The 20430-nt window shown below is 43.6% G+C and overlaps 8 protein-coding genes across 8 annotated transcripts; 4 read left to right on the forward strand and 4 right to left on the reverse strand.

Annotated features, from left to right (window-relative positions):
• The first annotated feature begins 532 nt into the window (after positions 1 to 532).
• Positions 533 to 2630, forward strand: BDB00DRAFT_853204 (uncharacterized protein). The gene is made up of 6 exons (XM_053125611.1): positions 533 to 870; positions 999 to 1354; positions 1433 to 1589; positions 1683 to 1720; positions 1796 to 1867; positions 1964 to 2630. Exons 1-6 carry the CDS (start codon positions 669 to 671, stop codon positions 2132 to 2134), a joined length of 996 nt encoding a protein of 331 aa, XP_052973853.1. The 5' UTR covers positions 533 to 668; the 3' UTR covers positions 2135 to 2630.
• Positions 2484 to 5043, reverse strand: BDB00DRAFT_853207 (uncharacterized protein). Its single transcript, XM_053125612.1, has one exon. It carries the CDS (start codon positions 4804 to 4806, stop codon positions 2698 to 2700), a length of 2109 nt encoding a protein of 702 aa, XP_052973854.1. The 5' UTR covers positions 4807 to 5043; the 3' UTR covers positions 2484 to 2697.
• BDB00DRAFT_853209 (Tetraspanin family-domain-containing protein) lies at positions 5044 to 6767 on the reverse strand. Its single transcript, XM_053125613.1, has 4 exons — positions 6527 to 6767; positions 6249 to 6382; positions 5940 to 6172; positions 5044 to 5872 (listed from the first exon to the last, which is right to left on the reverse strand). The coding sequence occupies exons 1-4, from the start codon at positions 6547 to 6549 to the stop codon at positions 5420 to 5422; spliced, it is 843 nt and encodes a 280-aa protein (XP_052973855.1). The 5' UTR covers positions 6550 to 6767; the 3' UTR covers positions 5044 to 5419.
• Positions 6768 to 9802: 3035 nt separating this feature from the next.
• Positions 9803 to 11943, forward strand: BDB00DRAFT_853215 (uncharacterized protein). Its single transcript, XM_053125614.1, has 3 exons — positions 9803 to 10007; positions 10135 to 11272; positions 11362 to 11943. Exons 1-3 carry the CDS (start codon positions 9941 to 9943, stop codon positions 11891 to 11893), a joined length of 1737 nt encoding a protein of 578 aa, XP_052973856.1. The 5' UTR covers positions 9803 to 9940; the 3' UTR covers positions 11894 to 11943.
• Positions 11920 to 13283, forward strand: BDB00DRAFT_110531 (uncharacterized protein). Its single transcript, XM_053116094.1, has 6 exons — positions 11920 to 12127; positions 12225 to 12434; positions 12520 to 12639; positions 12729 to 12796; positions 12868 to 13019; positions 13130 to 13283. Exons 1-5 carry the CDS (start codon positions 12044 to 12046, stop codon positions 13007 to 13009), a joined length of 624 nt encoding a protein of 207 aa, XP_052973857.1. The 5' UTR covers positions 11920 to 12043; the 3' UTR covers positions 13010 to 13019; positions 13130 to 13283.
• Positions 12868 to 15104, forward strand: BDB00DRAFT_853221 (uncharacterized protein). The gene is made up of 6 exons (XM_053125615.1): positions 12868 to 13005; positions 13130 to 13311; positions 13479 to 13980; positions 14115 to 14163; positions 14237 to 14561; positions 14654 to 15104. Exons 2-6 carry the CDS (start codon positions 13287 to 13289, stop codon positions 14800 to 14802), a joined length of 1050 nt encoding a protein of 349 aa, XP_052973858.1. The 5' UTR covers positions 12868 to 13005; positions 13130 to 13286; the 3' UTR covers positions 14803 to 15104.
• A 61-nt stretch (positions 15105 to 15165) lies between these two features.
• BDB00DRAFT_774189 (uncharacterized protein) lies at positions 15166 to 17628 on the reverse strand (the record flags this gene model as incomplete). The annotated part of the gene is made up of 6 exons (XM_053120138.1): positions 15166 to 15968; positions 16045 to 16193; positions 16312 to 16600; positions 16679 to 16739; positions 16831 to 16900; positions 16967 to 17628. The coding sequence occupies 6 exons, from the start codon at positions 17626 to 17628 to the stop codon at positions 15166 to 15168; spliced, it is 2034 nt and encodes a 677-aa protein (XP_052973859.1).
• A 1142-nt stretch (positions 17629 to 18770) lies between these two features.
• Positions 18771 to 20311, reverse strand: BDB00DRAFT_792571 (uncharacterized protein; the record flags this gene model as incomplete). Its single annotated transcript, XM_053121131.1, has 6 exons — positions 18771 to 18823; positions 18917 to 19103; positions 19136 to 19329; positions 19644 to 19725; positions 19895 to 19898; positions 20238 to 20311. The coding sequence occupies 6 exons, from the start codon at positions 20309 to 20311 to the stop codon at positions 18771 to 18773; spliced, it is 594 nt and encodes a 197-aa protein (XP_052973860.1).
• Positions 20312 to 20430: the final 119 nt, after the last annotated feature.

The raw sequence follows: 20430 nt of genomic DNA on the forward strand, positions 1-20430 counted from the left end.
CTAAATTTGTTATAATCGTATATGTGGAAATCCATGTCGTACAATTTGTTCCTTCTTCCACATTTTTGTTGGGAAGAAAAAAAAGGCTTGTGCATTGATACGAAATGTAGATCCTATCATGTCATCAGAAACGCCAAGCTATCTTTGACATAATTGTTAAGTCGTTGACTAGGGGAAAGTTAAGGATAGAGAACTAGCATTGTTGTGGTTTTGTGCTGCTAAGTAGCCACTGACAGTGCTGAGGCTCTACTATATTCTGTATCTTCGCTTGAGGAACCCGAGGAACGCGTTCTCTAGTACTAGGTCATGGTAAATGGATAATCATACAGTCAGACAATAGCAGGGTTTAGATTACCAACTACAGCAACGAAGATAAAGTTCCCAACAGCAGAAGCAACGCAAGCCAGCGGGGGCTCTCAACAAAAAAAAAAAATTCGCCAAAGAATGGGTTGCTGGGGGAAGCATTGAGGACTTTACGTCCTTTTAGATAGAGTTCTGCGGCATTTCCTTATCAAGCAAGATAATACATAGTGGAGTTTTTTGTAAAGTGCGTAAAAAAAAATCACGAACGGACCTACATCGTTTCCAAGTTTCGGTCCTTTTTTTTGTCTTCAAAAAGCTTCAGCAAGAACAAAAATATAAAAACGAAAACACTGAAAGGAGCGTTCATGACATCTCGCGGTACTTCGGCTGACAGGGAGTTGGAAGCACCACCATCCGCCGATTCTCCCGCATTAGAGATTCAGACGCTCGTACGCTCGTTTCTTAAGGAACACACAGCTTACGATGTGCTTCCGGTGAGTTATCGACTCATTGTCTTTGATACCCGTTTGCTTGTCAAGAAAGCATTGGCTGGTCTGGTGCAAAACGGTAAGAAACAACTATCTGGGGATGCGGTGTGTGTGTCTGTGTGTCTACGTTGTAGTAGTACTACCAGTAGAACTAGCATGGTGCTCTTTTGAACAAGTGGATTGGTAATAACGAGAGGAAACATTCAGGCATTGTGTCGGCTCCTTTGTGGTCAAGCGAAACGCATCGATTTGCGGGTATGCTCACAGTGTCCGATTTTGTCAACCTGATTCAATACTACTATACACATGCATCGGTCGAAGATGCTTTACAAGACATTGAAAAGTTTGAGATTGGTCATTTACGAGATGTCGAGCGACGAGTCGGTGCCCCGGCACCACAACTGATATCCATGCACCCCATGGCGAGTTTATATGACGCGTGTCGTCTTTTGGCAGAAAGCAGAGCACATCGTGTACCTCTGCTCGATCATGATTCACTTGGCACGGAAATGATTATCAGTGTTGTTACCCAGTATCGTATCCTCAAGTTTATTGCTGTCAATGTAAGTTCGGTTTCTGTTTGCTGTTGCTGCTTTTGCTGCTTGAGAATTGATTGTCTTTTATACAAAAAATATATATAGTACAAAGACACGCGCTCTTTACGGCGATCTCTAGCCGAACTCAAGATTGGCACCTATGAAAATATTGCGACGGCATCCGTATCAACACCTGTGATCCAATTGATCAATATATTTGTGGATAAGAAGATCAGTGCAGTGCCTATTATCGATGAAAATGGTAGGTCTTGCTGTTCCTGTTACCATACCGTATCATGCAAGCTTGATCCGGGTTTGGCTAAATTGTCGTTTTCACGTGATTGTATAATATTAGGAGTGGTGCTGAATGTTTACGAGACAGTAGATGTCATGGTATGTATATAGAGTTTACTGTTGTTGGGAATGAATGCTAACTCAAGCATCGTTTCTTGTTTTGTTACTTTGTAGAGCATAGCACGAACAGGCCGGTACAATGAATTGGACATCCCGGTTGGAGAAGCTCTGGAAGCGCGTCCAAACGTAACATAAGAGAGATGAGGAGAAGGGATGTGTGAATGAGGAAAAATATATAGTGAAGGACTGACTGATCTCGTCTCATTTTATCATGCATACTAGGACTATCCTGGCGTCCATACATGTACTTTGAATGACACGCTATACTCTATATTTCAAACAATTCGAAAACAGCGAGTGTATCGGCTAATAGTCGTTGATCAAGACAATAAGCTTGAAGGCATTGTCAGTCTATCCGATATTCTTGGGTATCTCGTAGGATATCAGCGTTAAAAAAAGACTTAGACAATCGTGTATACACAAACCCAGCCATTTATTTTCCTTCCCATACCACATTTCTCGCTGTACATATGCTATAACACTTTCACATCTCCCAAGAAAACAACGAAATCACACTGTCTCCCTTTTTCTCGGTCCCTCTCTTTCTGACCCCAAAATCAACTACTATTACAACTACTACTACTACCATCCCTCCCCCTTTGCAATCATATACGCGAATCATCTGACTTTTTTTTTTATAAATATAAACAGCAATTCAACAAGGAAGAAAACAGTAGTGTGATTATGCAAATTGTTTGTTCGTGCTTCGTGCTCGGGCGAGTTGCAACGAATAAGCGACGTTAGATTGGTTGGTAACAGGCGATATAAAGAAAAGAAACAACAGAAATACTATGGCAACAAAAAAGGAAGAGAGAGAGAGAGAGAAGAGGAAGAAGAAAACGGAGAGTAATGGCAGGTATGTATAAGGTGGGAGAATATGAGACGTGGTGTGAGAAACAAGGGTACGGAAAAAAAATATACATGAAAAAAAGGCAAAAAGTAACCAAATAAAGAGATTAAAGTATCGAATAGTCATGCGGCGCAAAATAGCTTTCCAAAGTCTTCTTCAGCTCAAAAAAGTAAGCGGCTGCCCCTTTTGCAGACTGCGAAGAGAGAGCATCCACCGTAGAAGACGATGTCGACGGCGAGATGATATCACACTCATCGTCCGAGGTACCTACTGTGCTGCCGCATGAAGAAGTAGAGAATGGCGTTGGGCCTCGATCGTCACGGGACGTTGGTGGAAGCGAGAACGAAGATGCACGATGATGATGCGTTCCATACTGGTCCATATCGCCGCCGCCGCTGCTGCTGCTGTCTGCATTCATGGATAACACATTATCCTTGAGAATCCTGAGCGTGATACGCATGTTTTCTTCTGCACGTATCCGAATTTGGTTGTTGGGCGACGCACGTAGCTCCTTCATGGCATCACAGGCGATCAAGACCCAGTGGAGTTCCATGACACACGGAAGACGGTAGTTGAGTTCTTGGAAAATCTTGGCCAAAGCGTCACAGCATATAGACACAATGACCAGAGCACGCTCGCCATCCACACGGTCGAACGTTGCGCCCACGAGGTCTGTCCGTGCGGGCGACTGCATGAGGCGGGTCTCCAATGCGAGCCAATAGCTGTAGTAGAGCATGTTGAGATAGAGCACATTGGGGTTCTGACACTGCTGCACACGTTCGATGGCGATGTATTCCATAGCGGCATGCGAGAGGTGGTAGTGGTCCGGCAGGCTACGCCAAAAGCCAAACATTTGGTTTTCCAGGTACTCAATGTCGCTGCTCGGGACTTGGTCCATGCTGCCAAGCATCAGTCGATACCCGGTTTCGTCGACGCGTGTAGAGATGTGACAGTCGTTGATGCGCACAATGTGACGGTATAGTTGGACGGCTTCGTTGAGGGAAGGGTCGCTTCGCTCGCAGGGTAGTGCAGTCGGGTAGCCAATATCATCGTGCAGGAGGGTCGGTGATACGCTATCCCGGCCGTCATAGACGATGTGCATATTAATCTCGAGGTAACGCACCATATAAAACATTCTCCGCCAGGATTCCGCTTCGGCGCGTGGGCCGCTCACGCTCTCATTCGTTGTCTCCGACGCTATTTGTTGCTCCTGCTGCTGCTGCTGTTCCTGATCATGCAATACTGCAAGGTACTTATCTCGCAGCTGCATTGCAATGCGCCACGCCATGCTTATGTATATGCGGCCTTCGCTATTTCGCAGCAGTATCAGGTACGTCTGTCCGAGCAACAGCAACGCTCCGACCAGCTCCATGTTCGGCTCTTGTTCGAACATGGCATCTTCCACCAGTGTCCGTGCCTCTTGCCGAAATATTTCAGCCATCTCCCTGCGCGTTGACTGGTAGTCTTGGTGGATGTGTTGGCATTGGTTAAATCCAGCAAAGGCTGCAATTGCCGAGGTCAGCATGGCATTGGGCCGGGAACGAAGGTATGGGTGGTAATAGGGACGAACAAAGATGGGGAGCGTATAGCCATTGCAGTCGAAATAAGTGTCCAGAAAGTGAAGCTTGGTGGACAAAATGGTATCATTGGGGTCGTTGTAGCTGTGTTGGTATATACGAGGAAACTCGAGCATCATGCCCTGGTTCATCTTTTTGGCGAAAATCACTCGAAACAGCTGCTCCATGTTGAGCATCTTGTTTGTCACGACGAGAAACTGCTGCTGTCGATTGACGAAATAGTTGGGCGATCGATACGGTGTGAAATATCCAATTGTGCTTTTAAGAAACGTAGCTACGTCTGCAACGCTTTTGATAGATGTTTGTAGCTGTAATCCACTTGTGCTATGTGCTAATGTCAACTGCCATGAATCGCGTCGTTGCCGTTTCTTGTCGGACCGGCCGTGTTCGTCTCTGTGGTGTTGCTCGTATTGTTCGTCGTCAGGTTGCTGTTTTTGCTGCTGCTGTCGTAATTGTGCTTCAACATTGAGTGATCGTAACTGCATTTCCATTGCCGCTACTTCCTCTTCCAAAAGTTGGACTTGATCCAGCATTCGATTTCGTTTCGACATTGGTACAAATTTTTTGACAATATTTGGTTTCACTGTAAATTTAAAGACGCATGGGAGTTCCATGCGACTACACCGTTCGCATTGCATCCCTTGTGAAACAAAACATTTCCTGCGATGTGCACGACAGTTTTCACCTGGAAATAATTATATTTCTTTTTGAGTTGAAGCTCTCGGCTTTTTGTGGAACAAACTCTTCTTTTCTCTTGGATAAAAAAAATGTTCAAATCTTACAAGGTCTATTTCGTTTTTGTTTTGAACTGCCATCATTATATGACATGGCAACAAAATGAGAGGAAAAGGTGAAAAAAGAAGTACAAAAAATAAAGTGGTAACCAAAAGTAGACGAATAAATTGGGGATTAGGGGGTGAAAAAGCAAATGTGAGAGTGCGAATCCATACAGTAACACAGGTCCAATAGGATTGGTTCACTTTAGTTCGGGTAAACACTTGCCGAAATCAAAATCACTAGTACATTTTGCGAAATCATGGATGGATTGGGAGATAGGAAGAAAAAGAAAGTTACAAAGTAGATACTATATAATATGACGGAGAGGAGATGCTGTTTTCATGGTGGCGGTTGGAGGGGGGGCGGTAGGAGAGAAGGTGATATGACAAAGAATAATATAAAAAGAGACGATGGAAGAGACAGATGTGGATGAAAGAAGGTAGGTGAGGAGTTGGAAGGGAGAAAATTAATAAGCTAGTAATATCTGCCCTGTGCCTGATACGTATTCTGCCTATTATACGCATCGTAGCTATCATGCTGAGAATAGGCATTGCTTTCTTTATAAGCACCGTAATAGTTATTAGCATCAGCGCTATAGTTGTTGTGTGAGCCAGCTGTCGTTGGTGTATCAGGCGAGATGTCGTCTAACCGGATGCCCGACTTTCTGCGACGACGACGTTCGTCCTCGTCTTCTTCGGCACCGTAGATTGACCGTGTGCACATGACCGTGATGGCATTCGTCAATGCCAGTATTTCTACAGCCAGGGCAGCAAACAGAACAACATAGAATCGCATAAATGCCATGTCCACGTACTCAGTAAGGGTATCATAGCACGGTGGATCGGGTGAAATGGTGCCTGATTGGGGATTGCATGTGTCGGTGACTGCAGGTTGATCCATCGCATTGTTGAAACCGCAACAAGAAAACTACCAGATCCAATATTCTAGTTAGAAAATATAACATGTGCAAATGGTCTTTGGATGGATTAATTACATCGTTTTGTAGACTGGCTCTGTAGCTCTCTTTGGCTTGCGACCAAAGAGGTGCAACGTAGCCTGGTGAATCGGCACCCTTTTGATAGATCTTGATGCCAATGACAACTTGGTAGACCAATGCAACGACAACAATAAGCATGTAGATGAGAAGAATCCATTTGCGTTTCACAAAGGTACCGACCATGCCGAGAATGGAGGCGAAGATGACGATGGCTCCGAGAATGGCGACCTCTATTAAAGTTGTCAAACATGACATGTATCAGCGACAGAACGAATAGGTTGTAGTGGCGATATCGATTGACTTTACGTTTAAAGATTGATTCTGGAAACAATGAGGCGCCTTTGAAACCATCCTTATTGCCGATCACGCCAAAAGCAATATAAGCGATACCGAGACACGCAAAGAGCAAATTCGTGGTGATCATGTACCACTTGCTCAGTCTATTATCCATGATTATTTAGCATTTCTTTCCCTGAGAGGTTTGAAAAGAGAACTTGCGAGTCTCAATAGTCTGTATATATGGTGTGGGTGTGTGTATAAATATATCCAGCTATTTTTTTTTTGTATATCATATATATTCGCACCTTGCGCAACATGTTGGTGCCATGCTGGGTGGGATGGATGTCGATTCGTAGAGGGATTCAAGATCGAAAAGGAATGTGCAGGGTTCTGGTGAATGAGTGGGGTTGTATAGAAAGAGCGTGAGGCCAGAAAAAAAATAAGGTACGAGTTTACAAAAGAGAGGAAGAGGGGAAAATAATAATATAACCCAACCTTTTTTTGCCCGCTCCAAATATTACAGCTGCTGTTATTATTATTATTGAGAGTGCGTTTTGATAGTCTGTCTCTCTGCTACACCTTTTCTTTTTTTTAAGGATCTGTGCAACCATCAATCTATTTTAACATTCGCTAGGTCGACAAATCAAAAGGCAGTACCCAAATGAACGGAGTTCTGGTCTTCATGCCACTACTTTTCGAGGCCAATGTCAATTTCGTTAGTTTATAACACTTCAGTTATCAGCACACGCAAATCGCAAGAGTATAAAAACTAAGGCACTTATATCAAGGAGTAGCGTGTCTATGCATCTACGTACATCGTCTCTTTTCTTTATTATCAACTACCAGCAAGCCCTTTCAACATTTATATAGTAAGAGCAACACCTTTAGCCTCTTTGGTCTTTTCCCTCCAGCAGTATACAACCTTTGCTGTTGTTGTTGTTGTTGCTGTAATCGGATCGGTGCTTGACGTTCCGTTAATTTGCTATAGTATGGTTCATTTGCAGCGTGTACTAGCATGAAAATGTAACTCGAAAAGTGCCATGCACTTCATTGTGCGTACATCAACAACAGTTGTCCTTCGCGGCGACAGCACTTGGATAGGTGGAAGTCTCATTCTTGCATTCTTTGCAGACTTCTTTTCCTCTCCCTTCCTGTTCAACTCAGATATTTACATTGGTAGAAGAAACGACACGAGGAAGGTTACCAACCATTGTCGTCGCTCACTACGATGTATCAAGAGCTTTTGTTACCGGAGATCATACTCGACTTACTACTACACCTTTGGCAAGGGCGGGTGTCTCGCTCATCTCAGTATCAAAAAGGTGTCCATGGTTTTTTAGTGCATGGGCAATATGTTTTGAATCAACATAAAATGGCTGTAACTTGGTCGTTGTGTTGTTTATGCCAGCAGTTGGGGGGATGTGTTCAGCTTGATAATAACTTGTCGTCCTAATACGCTGCTTCAGTTCCGTAAATAGAAATCGTGAAATTAAAAAAGATGGGTACAGAGAATGTATCACCACTCCTTGATAAAAAAAACAGTAATCAATCATCCAGCGGTCTAGAATGTATGATTGCACGCGTATTGATACTACTTATCCTCCCTCCGTCCATTGGATTGCCAACTATGTGATGACATTTATGTAACGCAAAATCGCTTAACACAAGTATATACAGACACTAACAGCATCATGCACGTAGTAATTAATAAATGGCAAAGACCACGATTACATATGGGATGCCAGACGGATGGATATTTCCACACCAAGTGGCGATATGATACTCTTTAGAAAGAATACGCAGGCTGGTGTAAAATGCAGTATTTGTGATACAAACGAGCTTCTTTTCTCAAGAATAGTTAGTAGTACTACTCAGTAAAGCAGTTGTAGTGATTGCCGAGAAAGATCACGTCAAAAATAGTACCTGCTCTGTTGAATGGTTTTGCCATTCAACATAGACCTACTGTATCACTGATAGCTTCATCATCAGGACCATGTATGGCACAAAAAAAACATAACCAACGGACTTTGCTGCTATAACTCACGTCACTCATCCTACTTGATAGAGCTCGTAGCTTTTTAAACAAACTAGAACGTTACACTATGTCATTCAAGTCTTGAAAATCCTACATTTGCTGACTTGCTATACTCTACGTCTCGGGGATGACCTTCCGTTCTATAAAGCCATTACACTATCTTTCATGATATACTCTAATGTAACTTATATACATGATTTCTGCATCTTATATAAATGCGACTCCATGACGGTATCATATTATGAATCGCAAAATAAGGATCCTCGTTTTGTCACGACTGGTATTATGCCAAAAGAAAACAAACATAATATGTAGGAGAAGAGCAAGAAGAAGAAATACCACAAGGGAATTATTGTAATAAGAGTTTTCTCCTTCATATGAGTCATCACAAAGGTATTTCTTTAACTATTTGGCTGTCACTGCTCCTGCACATACTAGATTGAGTAAACATCAAGTCTATATTCTGTCTTTAAGTCATGAAGAGCAATCAAAAGCATTCTCTTTTGTCTGGCAAGACTGATTAATGATTAAACGACAGTGCTTTTTTTTTCTCACGAATACAAAGCCGGCGCCAGTATAAATCTTAGACTAGGTATATAACTCTCCGCGACCGCATGCTCTTTCTGCCGAAATAGGGGAGGGACGTTTTTGTTATGTCAGCATCACTTAATCTGCTACTACCTTTTTAATCATACTTGTTCGTACCGCAAGGAAGTGTTTATAGGCCCGTTGAGCGCATGTCACCCAGTCTTCCATTACAATCAAGCAAACTACACGACAGACATCAAAAAACTGTTGATCCACCAACAAGACGGTGTCTGCCTCTTGATAGATTGATAGAATATAGGCAGTGGTTAAACATGTATAGCGTCCTTAGACCTTGTCACAAGTTTGATTATACGCAATAGGAGAAGATTACATCACTTTGGGAACCTTCTTGTAAATGTATATTTCCCCAACCCTTTTTAAGGTCAGAAAAAAACTTCCTGGTATACGAAGAACTACGGGGAGCGATAATCATATAGTCAATCTTGATATCTATGCGTGTGCGTATAGGTAGTGTAGATTTGTGGGGATGGGAAGGGGGATCGGAGAAACACCAATACATCTAAACAGCAGGTTTCAAAGTGCCTGCTCTCCTGTTGCAGCATAATTAGTGAGGCGGTCCTTTGATTGGCCCAGTTCCAGACGCGTTCTTCCAAGGAGTGTGCCTGTGCCTTTAAGCGTTTGGCTTGTCGGTTTACCACCATGATATCGCCATAGTACCGAGTCATAGTCAAACGAGAGTGATTATGAAGAATAGAGTTTTTGTTGCATTTATGCATACCAGAACAAAGAAAATAGGGAGCGAGTGCATGAATGAAAGAGCGCAACGTGTTTAGATGGTGGCAAATGCGCCACTGGCAAATGCTGTATGCATATGTGTGTGTGTGTGTAAGAAAGAAAGAGAGAGAGAGAGAGGCATGTCATATAATCCTGCCCTATTCTTAATTCTTAATGAGCTGCTTATCACCATTCCTTACTAGGTATCACCCTGATAGATTTGGGCGGGGCTTTTTTTTCGTCTCAAGTAGAAGCACAAAAAAAAGGTTTTCCTCTAGTCCTTGTCCATTTACAATTTATATTCCATCTCGTATACCTTTTATTTTCTCCCTCGTTTTTAAACTTTGCAATCACTGCCTTCATGACTGGCCGAACCACTCCGGAATTTTCTTCCAGTTCACCAACGTCTCAAATGGACTATTATGAAGGTTGGTTTTTTTAAAGCAAATGTATACACCCCTCCCCCGGCTGCATCGCCCTATTCGCTGTAACCGATCCTTCTTTGCCTTTCTCACACCCACACTCTGACGATAAACATCACCACCGTTGATATAGAGGGATCCACGCCTACGATGAAGAACAAGATGCGTGCAAGTCATCTGTATAATACGCCACGAGGCCGACGATTCACGGAACGCGTAGCCGAAGCTGTCGAAGTACCCTTGTTGGGCCGGCCCTTGGAAGACAACATGGCTCTTGATTCCCCTTCACCTGTTCGCATTGAAGATGTAGACATGCTTGACTCTTCACCACTACAATTACGCAATAATAAAACAATACGGAAACGACGGTCTTTGGCCAAATTCGGTGATATGCAGCGACAGCGACGCAAGTTACGGCATACAGCGCAAAGACAGCAAGCGGCAGCAACAGGAGGAGGAGGAGCAAGAGATGCATCAGATGATGATTATGTGGATGATGACTATGAAGAAGTAGAGTCAGATGATGAATATTTACATCGAGTCAGTACTAGCAAAAAACTTGAATCGCGCCAGAGTAGTGTTGGCTCAGAAGAAGGACAAAGTACAACGAACAACAACAACGGAGCATCATCTTCATCACCACCACCACCAACAACAACAACGCCAACGCGATCACTAACAGGAGGAGGAGCAGGGCGAAGACGACGATTACGGTTACAAAACAGTAACATCATACCTTTGGATGCGCCCGACATTGACGAAGACGCAAGTCCTACATTTTTCCCGAATAAAAGCAGATCTATAAACCCAGCGGTCGTCCAACCGATTGTGCTGGGTACCACAAATGGAGTTTCTAAAGAAGCCCGACGGCGACGTCCGAATTCATTTGCTGAGAAAGTAGATCGTTTCCGGCATGCACCTGACGTTGATATGCTGGACCTCAGCAAACACTTGATTATACCAGATAACACCAATCACACTTCTTCTACTCCATCCTCTTCAACTTCAACAGCTGGCTCTGCACATCATTATAATCACCAACAGCAACAACAACAAAATGATGATGATGACGATAATGAAGAAGAGCAAACACAAAGAGAGCAACAAGATCAAGATGACAGAGAAGAATCCCCGATTGCCATCCCTGACCATGATGCTGTGGATATGGAACATACAAGACACGTTGTTATTAAACAAGAACATACAGGAGTTTCTACTACTGCCCATACCGGCGACGATTTCATCGATGATGATGATGATGATTCAGCGAGGTTAGAAAGCAAAAAGCAAGAGGAAGGAAAGGAAAGGCTTTGTGGATTAATCAAAGCAATCGCACAAAAACGATCCGAACATTATATAGCGATGGTTCAGAGCAACCGCTCGATATCCCATGCTCACCACAACCAAAAGACCAGCCTCATGACACAAGCATCGAATCGCCCAGCTCTCCCATCACCCCTCAGCCCATGACAACCATGCCAGAAAATAATAACATCACAGCGTCCACGATTACCAGCAAGGACCTTGCTCAAAACAACGATACCATCATGATAAACACACAACAGCAACAGCGACAGCAATCAGCTGATAATGCCTCAACCACTTGTGCTGGCGAGACGACTCTTGTTCAATTGAACATGACGGCGGAACCCGCGAACGAACAACAAGAGGTGCACATGGAGATAGTTGAAGAAGCAGGCGAGAATCACGATTCTCATTTTTGGGCTGAAAATAGCGGTAACAAAATTGTAAAACAAGAACCGAAGGACGACGATGACAACAACAACACTTATCATCATGAAGAAGAAGGAGGAGAGAGCCTCCATGCGAGACAAAACTCGTATCTCGGGCGCGTAGTTGGAAGTGTATCGCGATTTCTTTGGGGTTCATAACATTATATGATGCGAATTCTACTTGTATAAAATAAAAGGTTGTTCTTTTTCCACTCAGCTGCACACGTTCATCGAGGCGGCGGCGGATTGTAAAGCTCAGGAAAAGAAAGCTTGGGGTTGGGGAAAACTTGTTGGCCCTACACTAAACTCATGATGCGCGTCTGTCATTTTCTGAGCGCGGTCTTTGCAGTAATTGTCTTTTCTGTCATTGCTGTGACAGCAGAACCAACAGAGGTTTGTTTGGCCAACCATTTATATAGTTTTTCTCTGATTGTGAAGTTTAAAAGCGACGAGAGAGAGAGAAACTAACAATCATTATTAAAAAAAGAAGAGTGGTGAATATAAGCTTCACGTATACCACAAACAAGGTGCCGACTATAAAAAGCGTGGCGAGATTGTTGGATTACCCAGTACACCTTCGTACATTGCCACGACGACGACCAAGGGCGATGGCGAAATTATTGAATTAACAAGTCCACTTTACCAAATCAAGATTCGCGATGAAACCACCGATCGTGTTATTCTTTCTTCCATCAAAGCAGTAGGGTGTCTTTCTTTGCTTTTCACATATGCTGTTTCTCTCTCTCTCTCTCTCTCTCTTCTCTCACCTAACTCACTGTAAATAGTGCCAGTTAGTGAATGGTGACTGGAAGGAAGAGTTTCGTGTGCATTTGGATGACGAGAAAAGAGTATATCACGTGGATTATTATGCACACAGTGATGCATGCGCGTCGTCGGATATAGAGGTTCGTTTGGAACGTATAACAAGGATGCTGCTGCGATGCTATCAAAAGTTTCGCAAAAACTAACATCATGAGGAAATCCTACTCTAAAGCTTCCTTACAAAGTGCAACCGACTTTCACGAGCAATGTGATTGTCGAACGACCTGTTCCTGGAGCAAAGTAAGTGAGACCTGAGTGTTGTTGTTGTTTCCTAGAGACCGGACAGATTAAATTACATTGCTATGGGATAGACCGTTCCTAGGCCAATTTGGAGGCAAGTCGTCACAACAACAGCAACAGCAACAGCAACAGCAACAACAAGGCCAGCAAGGCCAAGAAGGCGATGAACTACCTATCGAAGAAGAAAAGACGTTCTTCCAAAAGTATTGGTAAGCAGTAAAAAGTAATTCCGGGTAGGAAGTAACGGGGTGGGGGAGCGACTTGCCTTTTATATAAAAAAAATTAAACGGCCTGGTGGTGATTTTGCTGTACGCATACGTCAATCCATAATAGGTACCTCGTGCTTGGCGGTGTCCTATTGCTGATCAATTCGATGAATGCTCCATCTGAAAACACTGCTCCGAGACGTTGAAAATTTATAAAGACCCAGAAACCTTTTTTACCCCCAACCATTCTTTTTTCTCTTGACCCTTTATTTTTACTAAGCCAAATGATCAGACCCCCTTCGATCCAAGGTAGCTTTTATATATAAACCCACATAGCGTATCGTGTATTAGCTTTTACCTAAATGATACTCTTGCTGTCTTCTGGGGATCATTTTGGATACATATATATATATACACGATATTAACAAAAACACCATCTTATCAAATGTTATTACGCATAAAACCAATAACAACAGCAGTTTCGAGAGTCCAACAACCAGCTGTTTGTTTCCGCAAATACGTGTCGCCACTTCAGTCTTCTTCATCATCATCAAAAACAACAAAACGTTCTGTCCATGCAGAATCTACGAATAGCTCATCTTCGGATTCGTTGCTGACGACCTCAAACGGCTCCGTAGTCGACTACTGGAACCCGATACACTTTGAGCTGCTATTCAATCGCAAGCAACAACACCAAATACCGTCATCGTCCGTGGTCTATAGTCCGATGCTTCGCCATAGATCTTCACAACAGCAACAACAACAACAACAACGGCAACAACAGGAGGGCACTGACGAGACAGCCTCCGAGCTGATTGTTGCACCCGATATCATCGAACAAGAACCTTTGCTATTAAAGAAGGAGTCGCACTTGTTCGACACGTATGAGCAGGTCACACATCTACAAGCATGGGGAGGATTTTCCCGGGGAGAAGCAAAGGCTGTCATGGAGACAATACAACAGTTGTTACGAATGAGGTACTTGCTTTTCGACCCCACCCCCTCCCCTCTCTTGAGCTTTTGTTTGCTGGGTGTTGGGAAAATTTTCTGTCTCTCACTCTTTCAAACCTCCCTTCCAACTTCTAAACTTTTTCCTTTTCTTTCTTGTTTAGTGTTGCCAAGCAAACCGATCAGTTCTTGACTTCATCCCAACTCGAGAACGTACGTGTCAACGACGATGGGGTGTGATATGACGAAAGGGGAGCTAAACTAAAGTGATTATTGCTATAAATAGGAGTCGTATCTGATCAGCGCCGCTGTTGCTGAGTTCCGTAGGGAGGTGCAGTTGCTACGGCGTAACGATTCGGCGTTGCTGCAGTCGGAGCTGACTGCACTTGCGCGTGAGGTCGAGAGTCTGGAGCAACGTTTGAGCGAGGATTTGGGCACGATGCGTGACGAGACAGAATTGACCATGAACGATTATCGATCGGATATTCGTGAGGAGCAAAAGATCACCGAGCATCAGATCCAGGGCATCAATAACCGGCTGACTGTGTCATTGGGTGATGCTGCGACTGAACTCGAGTCTCTCAAGTGGAATGTCATCTGGCGTGGTCTTTGTAAGTTCACACGTCAAACTATATAGAGCTACAGGAGGGAGGGAGGGAGGGAGGGTAGATATCAGTGCATTGACTCTGTTATGCTTGTTTAGTGGGCGGATTGGTGACGGCATTGGGCATCACGGCTGTTGGATATGCGTTGTCTGCATTGCGTAGCACTCGTGCTGCAGCAGTGCAACGCAAAGAGGCGATCAAGTCTGCTGGTGACAACTTGTCCTATGCGGACATGGAACTGTCATAGGAATTTCTCTTTACCCACACACATTTCCCATAAGCATACTTTTTTCTCTAGCATCCCATCCCATCCCATTCCATCCCACCACACGTCGTTCCATTGATTATACACATCTCTCTATCTTCCTGTCACTCTCCGATCCACCCCGATTATCATCCATCTTCTTGTAAAATATTATTCCCGTTCTTCCCTGCTAGTTTCTATACACATTTTCGCTGTCCGTCCATCTATCTATCTATCTGTCTATCTACTTGTCAATGTACCATACACAACGAAAAAAAAACCATAATATATGATTATATATATATATATATATAGATTCAAAACGGCATGTGAATAAGGATAAGATACTATACAATGTTGCACATTTTAATACTGTGGGGGAGGTGGTGGAGGCATGTTGTAACCGCCCACGCTGTTTTCACGGAGAGGCAATGGCGGAGGACCGCCACTACCACCGCCAGGGCGTTGTGGCATAGGTGGCGGAGGGACAGGTCGACTTCCATATTGCTGCTGTTGCTGCTGTTGCTGTTGAGGAGGAGGTGGAGGAGGATAGCCTTGGCCATGACCAGCACCAGGATACTGGCCTGGAGGAGGAGGAGGAGGAGGATGATGATGATAAGCAGCACCACCCAAGGGAGGAATCAACTCCTTCTTGTTGCGCGAGTGCAATCGAGCACCGGTGTGACTGAAGACCAGCTTGGGTACATTGACCAAATATCCCTTGGTACCCTTCTTACCAGGCTGTTCTTCGGCCTGGATATAAAGGTGCATTTTACCGGTGCTTTCTTCATAGAAACCAGCGCAATAATTACGGAAGCCCATCAGCTTGGTGTTTTGTCGGTTGTTGCCGTTGGGCGACTTTGTGAACAGCTTGTACATTTTCTCTTCGGTGTTGGGGTTGAACGTAATGTATGTCGAGTTTTGGTTCAGGATCGACAATAACGCTTGTGGCGGAGGAACGTTTACGATGGCACTGGAAATGATCTGAACCATCAGGTGAGGGTCGCCTTCTTCTTTGTTACGCATGTCCTTGGAGTACAGACGGCCGGCGCCGCAGCAGTGCACATCACCGCCAAGGAATGAGACGCGAACGGAACGATCACGCGCGAATTGTTGTAAACGTTCGATAAACCGTTTTCGTTCCACTTCGTGGTTGCCTGCAGTCCAGTCTACGTGCAGGAGCAACCGCGTAAAAGATAGAAGAGAGGTTAGATACGTTCTTAGGCTCAAATAATACAAACTTACGGTCGTTCATGTCATCTAATAATTCAGGATCACCGTTCCACTTGTTCAAAGAGCCGCTGATCAAATCACCCAAAGCACCTGTCTTTCCTGCGAGTGTGGCCAAGTTAAAGCCGGCAGCACCATCCATGGCCTTTTCGAAAAGCGTCAATCTTCATGAACCAGAAAAAGAAACAACAACAACAACAACAGCGAGTTTGATGAGGAGCTGTCCGTATGCTGGTTTTTTTTCCCACACATTCCATGTCCCAAGTAGCTCTTGTCTTTTACCTTGGATAAATCAATGGCACACCAGTGACAACCAACATATGCTTGATACTCATAGGTAACTTGGCCATGGCTTCAAAGACAATATCATAAGTCTTAGGCTGACAGACATCCTGCTTGGTCCGTTCACCACGCGCATCCAATGACAGCACACCAATGTCTGGGCCCAAGGTGGTCACAATGTGCTGGCATGTGGGCGTCGTGCCCATGAGCATACCATCACGCTGGGCGAGTTCCATGGTTGTGTGATGTTGAAACAAAAAGTAGAACCGGCATGCATTCTGGAACAAGACTATCGCAACCCACAAATGCATTCTTCAATTATCATCCTCATATATGTGACATTACACACACAACTCTCTTTTCTTACCAACAAAGCAGTCCGCTTGCTGCATCTCCACGGGATATGAGCCATAACCGTCAATGATATCCTATAAACACACACACACACATTACAAAGCCGGTCTTGTTTGAAATCATGACATACCCCTTGCATATCTTTGTTGTAATCCTCATGCTTACGTGATCATCCCACATGTTAATCGACGGAATGGTGGCAAAAGCAGTAGCGACATATGGATTGTCCTTAAAACTAACCAAAACAAAGGGTTAATCACTATACGATGGCCCTCCAAGAAAACATGTGTGTTGTGCTTACCCAAAGTTCTTTACGTAATTAAACATGTAAAACTCTTCAAAACCAGCGCGCATTTCATTCGACAATTTCATAGCCACACGTTTCTTTGGATCCTTTTCTTCGTTCCAAGGCTTCATAAAATCCTCCTTGAGCAGACGATCCTGATACAGCTGATCACCACCACCAAGCAAGACATGGAACGGCATAACCCGATGCCGATCCAAGACATCCTGCCAGAGCGGCGCCTCCTTTTCACCAAACTTGTCCTTTGTTTCTTGCGGAATATCCGAGAATCCATTGCACGAATGGAACATGAATCGGAACGCTTCGTAATAGCTCGGGATATGGAATGTGTATTGCTGATTATTTAAGATGGAGCTCGTATAGGACGCGGTTTGCGCTTCCTCGTCAAAGGGCAATTGAAGCTCAAAGCGCCAGAACCGATATTGGTTGCGGTAACAATCGAGTTGTTCGGCTGGGAAAGTCAATGTCTTTTGTTTGCCGGAGCCGACCGTTTTCAGTTGCACGGTCAGACTGGGTGGTTGCGTGTGGTCAGACACGATCAAGCAAGAACCACGGTAAATGCCGCGCTGGTAGTCGGTTGAAATGTATTTCAGGAGTGGGCCACAAACTACGTTGCCATTGCCGCTATTGAGTTGTGCGCTCGAACCACCGAGATTCATTCGTTGGAATTCAGCAAGAGGTGGAGGAGGTGGTGCACCACCACCAACACTACTACCGTACCCGGGATTTGGGGTGGTGGGTGACATTGGACCTCCGGATTGTTCGGGTGGAGGATATTGCGAGTACATTTTCTGAGATCGAGTGGGGAGAGATAGAGTGTGGGAGTGGGGAAGGGTGGGTGGGTGGGGGAGAATGGAATTGGAAGAAGGACGAGATGAGGCTTCTGTAAAGTACAAGTAAAGAAAAAGGCCCTAAGAGAGCTGAGTTTATGGGTGGGATGTATAAGAAAAACGCGCAAGGTGACACCAAGTGGCCCTTTTGGCTCGGCAAAACGCAAAATGATTACATACACTTGTGCAGGTGTTGTTTCATAAGAGACATATGAGAGCGAGACAGTGCACGACTATGCCCAACATAATAAAGTAGCTCTGCATGATTGCGTGTCTCTTTCCAACTTGTTTGCTATGGCCATTGCCTAGTTTTCGCTCGAATGACAATTCCCAATCTCGACGTTTGGCAGGTTTCCAGTCGTACCTGGTTCTTTGTTGTTGTTCACTTCCCGAAAATCCAGGGAAATGAGGTCATTGCATCTTGGCTTTTTACCATAAAAGGAGTTTGATAATTACTTTTTGTTTGATGTAGCATATTTACTTTAATACCCCTAGATGAGTGAGCTAATCTTAAGCAAAATGTGTATATGCCATATAGTAGTAATGGCAGATGGCAGGATTATGAAAATCAAACGACGGATTGATGACAATTAGGATGCGCGCTCACACCACCTCCCACATGACCGTGTGTCGTACAATTTCATTGGATGAAAAATAAACAATGTCTTCTTCAGGATCTGTTGATATACGGCGTAAATTACCCGATGACAAGACAGGACTAATTTTGTTGTTGTAGTTTCCAGAAGAACTACATATACGTACAATAACTAAGAGAACCTTATCAGTAGGAAGGTTCTCCTTTCTTTAAACAAGTGTTGTCAGTGCTGTCTACGCGTGCATATCCTTTATACTTATCATCCTTTGTAGTATTTTCTCGTTGAAGTGATAAAGAAAGATATCATCAAACGGTGAGGGCAAGAGGTTCAATGATCCGACGAGTCTTTCGTATGCTCACCTTAAATACTGGATCATCAAGCTTTTAAAAGGACCAAGTGCTGGGAGAACCAGACATAATCCGGTAACTCTATAGTTGAGAAGAAGAAAGAAAAGGGACTCCCAATCTAAAAACACTGCATTATCACTGAGGAATAACTGTTGGTGAAATCCTCTTCCTTACTTATGCGTCGATGGCCTTCACTGACACGTATGATACTTTGCTTTGTAACAAATGTTTCTGCTATCATAGCTTTGTTGGTATTTGCTATATAGGGGTGAGGCTCCGTGTTTGTTAACCAGTTTGTTAATAAATCGAACCACACGTCGGCTCCTGGTGGCCTAAAGATGCCGTGCAAAAGCTGTCCTCTCTAGATAAAGCGTCCGTGATCATAAAACTCACCAGCGAAGGAGTAGCCTCATCATTACTGCTGATCACGGTGGGTGATTTGAATGAACCTGGCATTGTTTCAATAACACAAGAATCGGTAACCTGGCTGCTTTTTTCTTCTTCTTCTTTGCCCTTTACTTCAGGGGCGAGGCTCAGCAAGAAGTGTTGTTGTTGATACCAGTTATAGCTCAAACGGATGGTGGTAGCTATCGTGCGTAAAAAATGGTGATATTTATCATACATCTGTTACGACTTCTGTCAACGGGGAATCGGAAAAGACGTTTGAGGCCGCTGATGCATAGGTATGATACAGTCTTTCAGATAGATTGTTATAAAAAGAGCGACGTATACTTAACGGCAATGGTGCCTCTCTTTCCAGCACATCCGTTTTTATTTTACCTATTAATCATTCACGAGTAAACGTTTTGATTTAAAAGAAAAAACACACTACAATAACATGGAAATTCTTAGCAACCGTTGTGTTATGTATTGTCGCTATGCGATTTCATTCTTGTATTACGAGCGACTTGTTTACTGAGAGATATATGATACAATGTCGCTGTTCTGTAATCCAGCCGCTCCATAACTACACGCTTGCTCATCTATCAAGTTGAAAATAAAATAATATAGTACTACTACGATGACCAGTGCATAGTCATTATTTGTTAGCATGACTACGAGGGATCTTAAATAATAGCTTATATCCTTCTTATCTGGTTGCACTGACTGGAGCATCCGGTGCATGGTCCTAAATTCTCTGTAAAATCATACCATTCTATAAAATTGACTTTAATCAATAGTAGCTAGTACGTAAGAGTATATCGCACAAAACGAAATATATGAAGGCTTTACCAACATGATCGTATGTCAATGCAGATAAAATATCCAGTGATTGGTAATAGCAGATGCAGTTAATTATATGTACAAGCTTTTTATGAGTTGTATCAGATATGTAGTATTGTATATAACAGATATTGATAAAAACATGATGCAGTAAACAATGTCTCTATTGTATATATATTTTCAGCTTATTGCTTTCACCACGTGAGTGTAAGTTTAAGAAATGCGTGTCTTTTACAAAGCTGCGGCTACCGAAGCGTATATTCCCACTTACTGCAAACAATCGTGTCTGTTTCCCGTTAAGCTTTCTTGATAATTTTCCCTGACAGCCAGTTGCTGTTTGGCCATAAGATACTCGTAGTGCACATCATTTTTTTTTGCCTCGGAAGTAACTGAAAAGTTGCAAAATCAATGGATACTTACAATGAAAAGGTATATGCTAGGCATATATAGGTACTTCTTCGTGC

The sequence above is a fragment of the Zychaea mexicana genome (assembly GCF_025766255.1).
Source record: "Zychaea mexicana strain RSA 1403 chromosome Unknown BDB00scaffold_134, whole genome shotgun sequence".
NCBI classification, from domain to species: Eukaryota; Fungi; Mucoromycota; class Mucoromycetes; order Mucorales; family Lichtheimiaceae; genus Zychaea; species Zychaea mexicana.

What these genes read in the sequence shown, in the direction of transcription:
- BDB00DRAFT_853215 (XM_053125614.1), top strand. Translation starts at nt 9,941, where the DNA reads ATGACTGGCCGAACCACTCCGGAATTTTCTTCCAGTTCACCAACGTCT. An exon ending in TCAAATGGACTATTATGAAG is followed by an intron (nt 10,008 to 10,134) that starts GTTGGTTTTTTT and finishes CCGTTGATATAG; the next exon opens with AGGGATCCACGCCTACGATG. An exon ending in GATGATGATGATTCAGCGAG is followed by an intron (nt 11,273 to 11,361) that starts GTTAGAAAGCAA and finishes AACATTATATAG; the next exon opens with CGATGGTTCAGAGCAACCGC.
- BDB00DRAFT_853209 (XM_053125613.1), bottom strand. Translation starts at nt 6,549, where the DNA reads ATGGCACCAACATGTTGCGCAAG. An exon ending in TCCAGAATCAATCTTTAAAC is followed by an intron (nt 6,173 to 6,248) that starts GTAAAGTCAATC and finishes CAACTTTAATAG; the next exon opens with AGGTCGCCATTCTCGGAGCC. An exon ending in GAGCCAGTCTACAAAACGAT is followed by an intron (nt 5,873 to 5,939) that starts GTAATTAATCCA and finishes TGGATCTGGTAG; the next exon opens with TTTTCTTGTTGCGGTTTCAA.
- BDB00DRAFT_853221 (XM_053125615.1), top strand. Translation starts at nt 13,287, where the DNA reads ATGATCAGACCCCCTTCGATCCAAG. An exon ending in CAGACCCCCTTCGATCCAAG is followed by an intron (nt 13,312 to 13,478) that starts GTAGCTTTTATA and finishes CAATAACAACAG; the next exon opens with CAGTTTCGAGAGTCCAACAA. An exon ending in TGTCATCTGGCGTGGTCTTT is followed by an intron (nt 14,562 to 14,653) that starts GTAAGTTCACAC and finishes ATGCTTGTTTAG; the next exon opens with TGGGCGGATTGGTGACGGCA.
- BDB00DRAFT_110531 (XM_053116094.1), top strand. Translation starts at nt 12,044, where the DNA reads ATGATGCGCGTCTGTCATTTTCTGAGCGCGGTCTTTGCAGTAATTGTC. An exon ending in TGACAGCAGAACCAACAGAG is followed by an intron (nt 12,128 to 12,224) that starts GTTTGTTTGGCC and finishes TAAAAAAAGAAG; the next exon opens with AGTGGTGAATATAAGCTTCA. An exon ending in CGACCTGTTCCTGGAGCAAA is followed by an intron (nt 12,797 to 12,867) that starts GTAAGTGAGACC and finishes GCTATGGGATAG; the next exon opens with ACCGTTCCTAGGCCAATTTG.
- BDB00DRAFT_853204 (XM_053125611.1), top strand. Translation starts at nt 669, where the DNA reads ATGACATCTCGCGGTACTTCGGCTGACAGGGAGTTGGAAGCACCACCA. An exon ending in TCAAGTTTATTGCTGTCAAT is followed by an intron (nt 1,355 to 1,432) that starts GTAAGTTCGGTT and finishes AAATATATATAG; the next exon opens with TACAAAGACACGCGCTCTTT. An exon ending in ACGAGACAGTAGATGTCATG is followed by an intron (nt 1,721 to 1,795) that starts GTATGTATATAG and finishes GTTACTTTGTAG; the next exon opens with AGCATAGCACGAACAGGCCG.
- BDB00DRAFT_853207 (XM_053125612.1), bottom strand. Translation starts at nt 4,806, where the DNA reads ATGCAATGCGAACGGTGTAGTCGCATGGAACTCCCATGCGTCTTTAAA.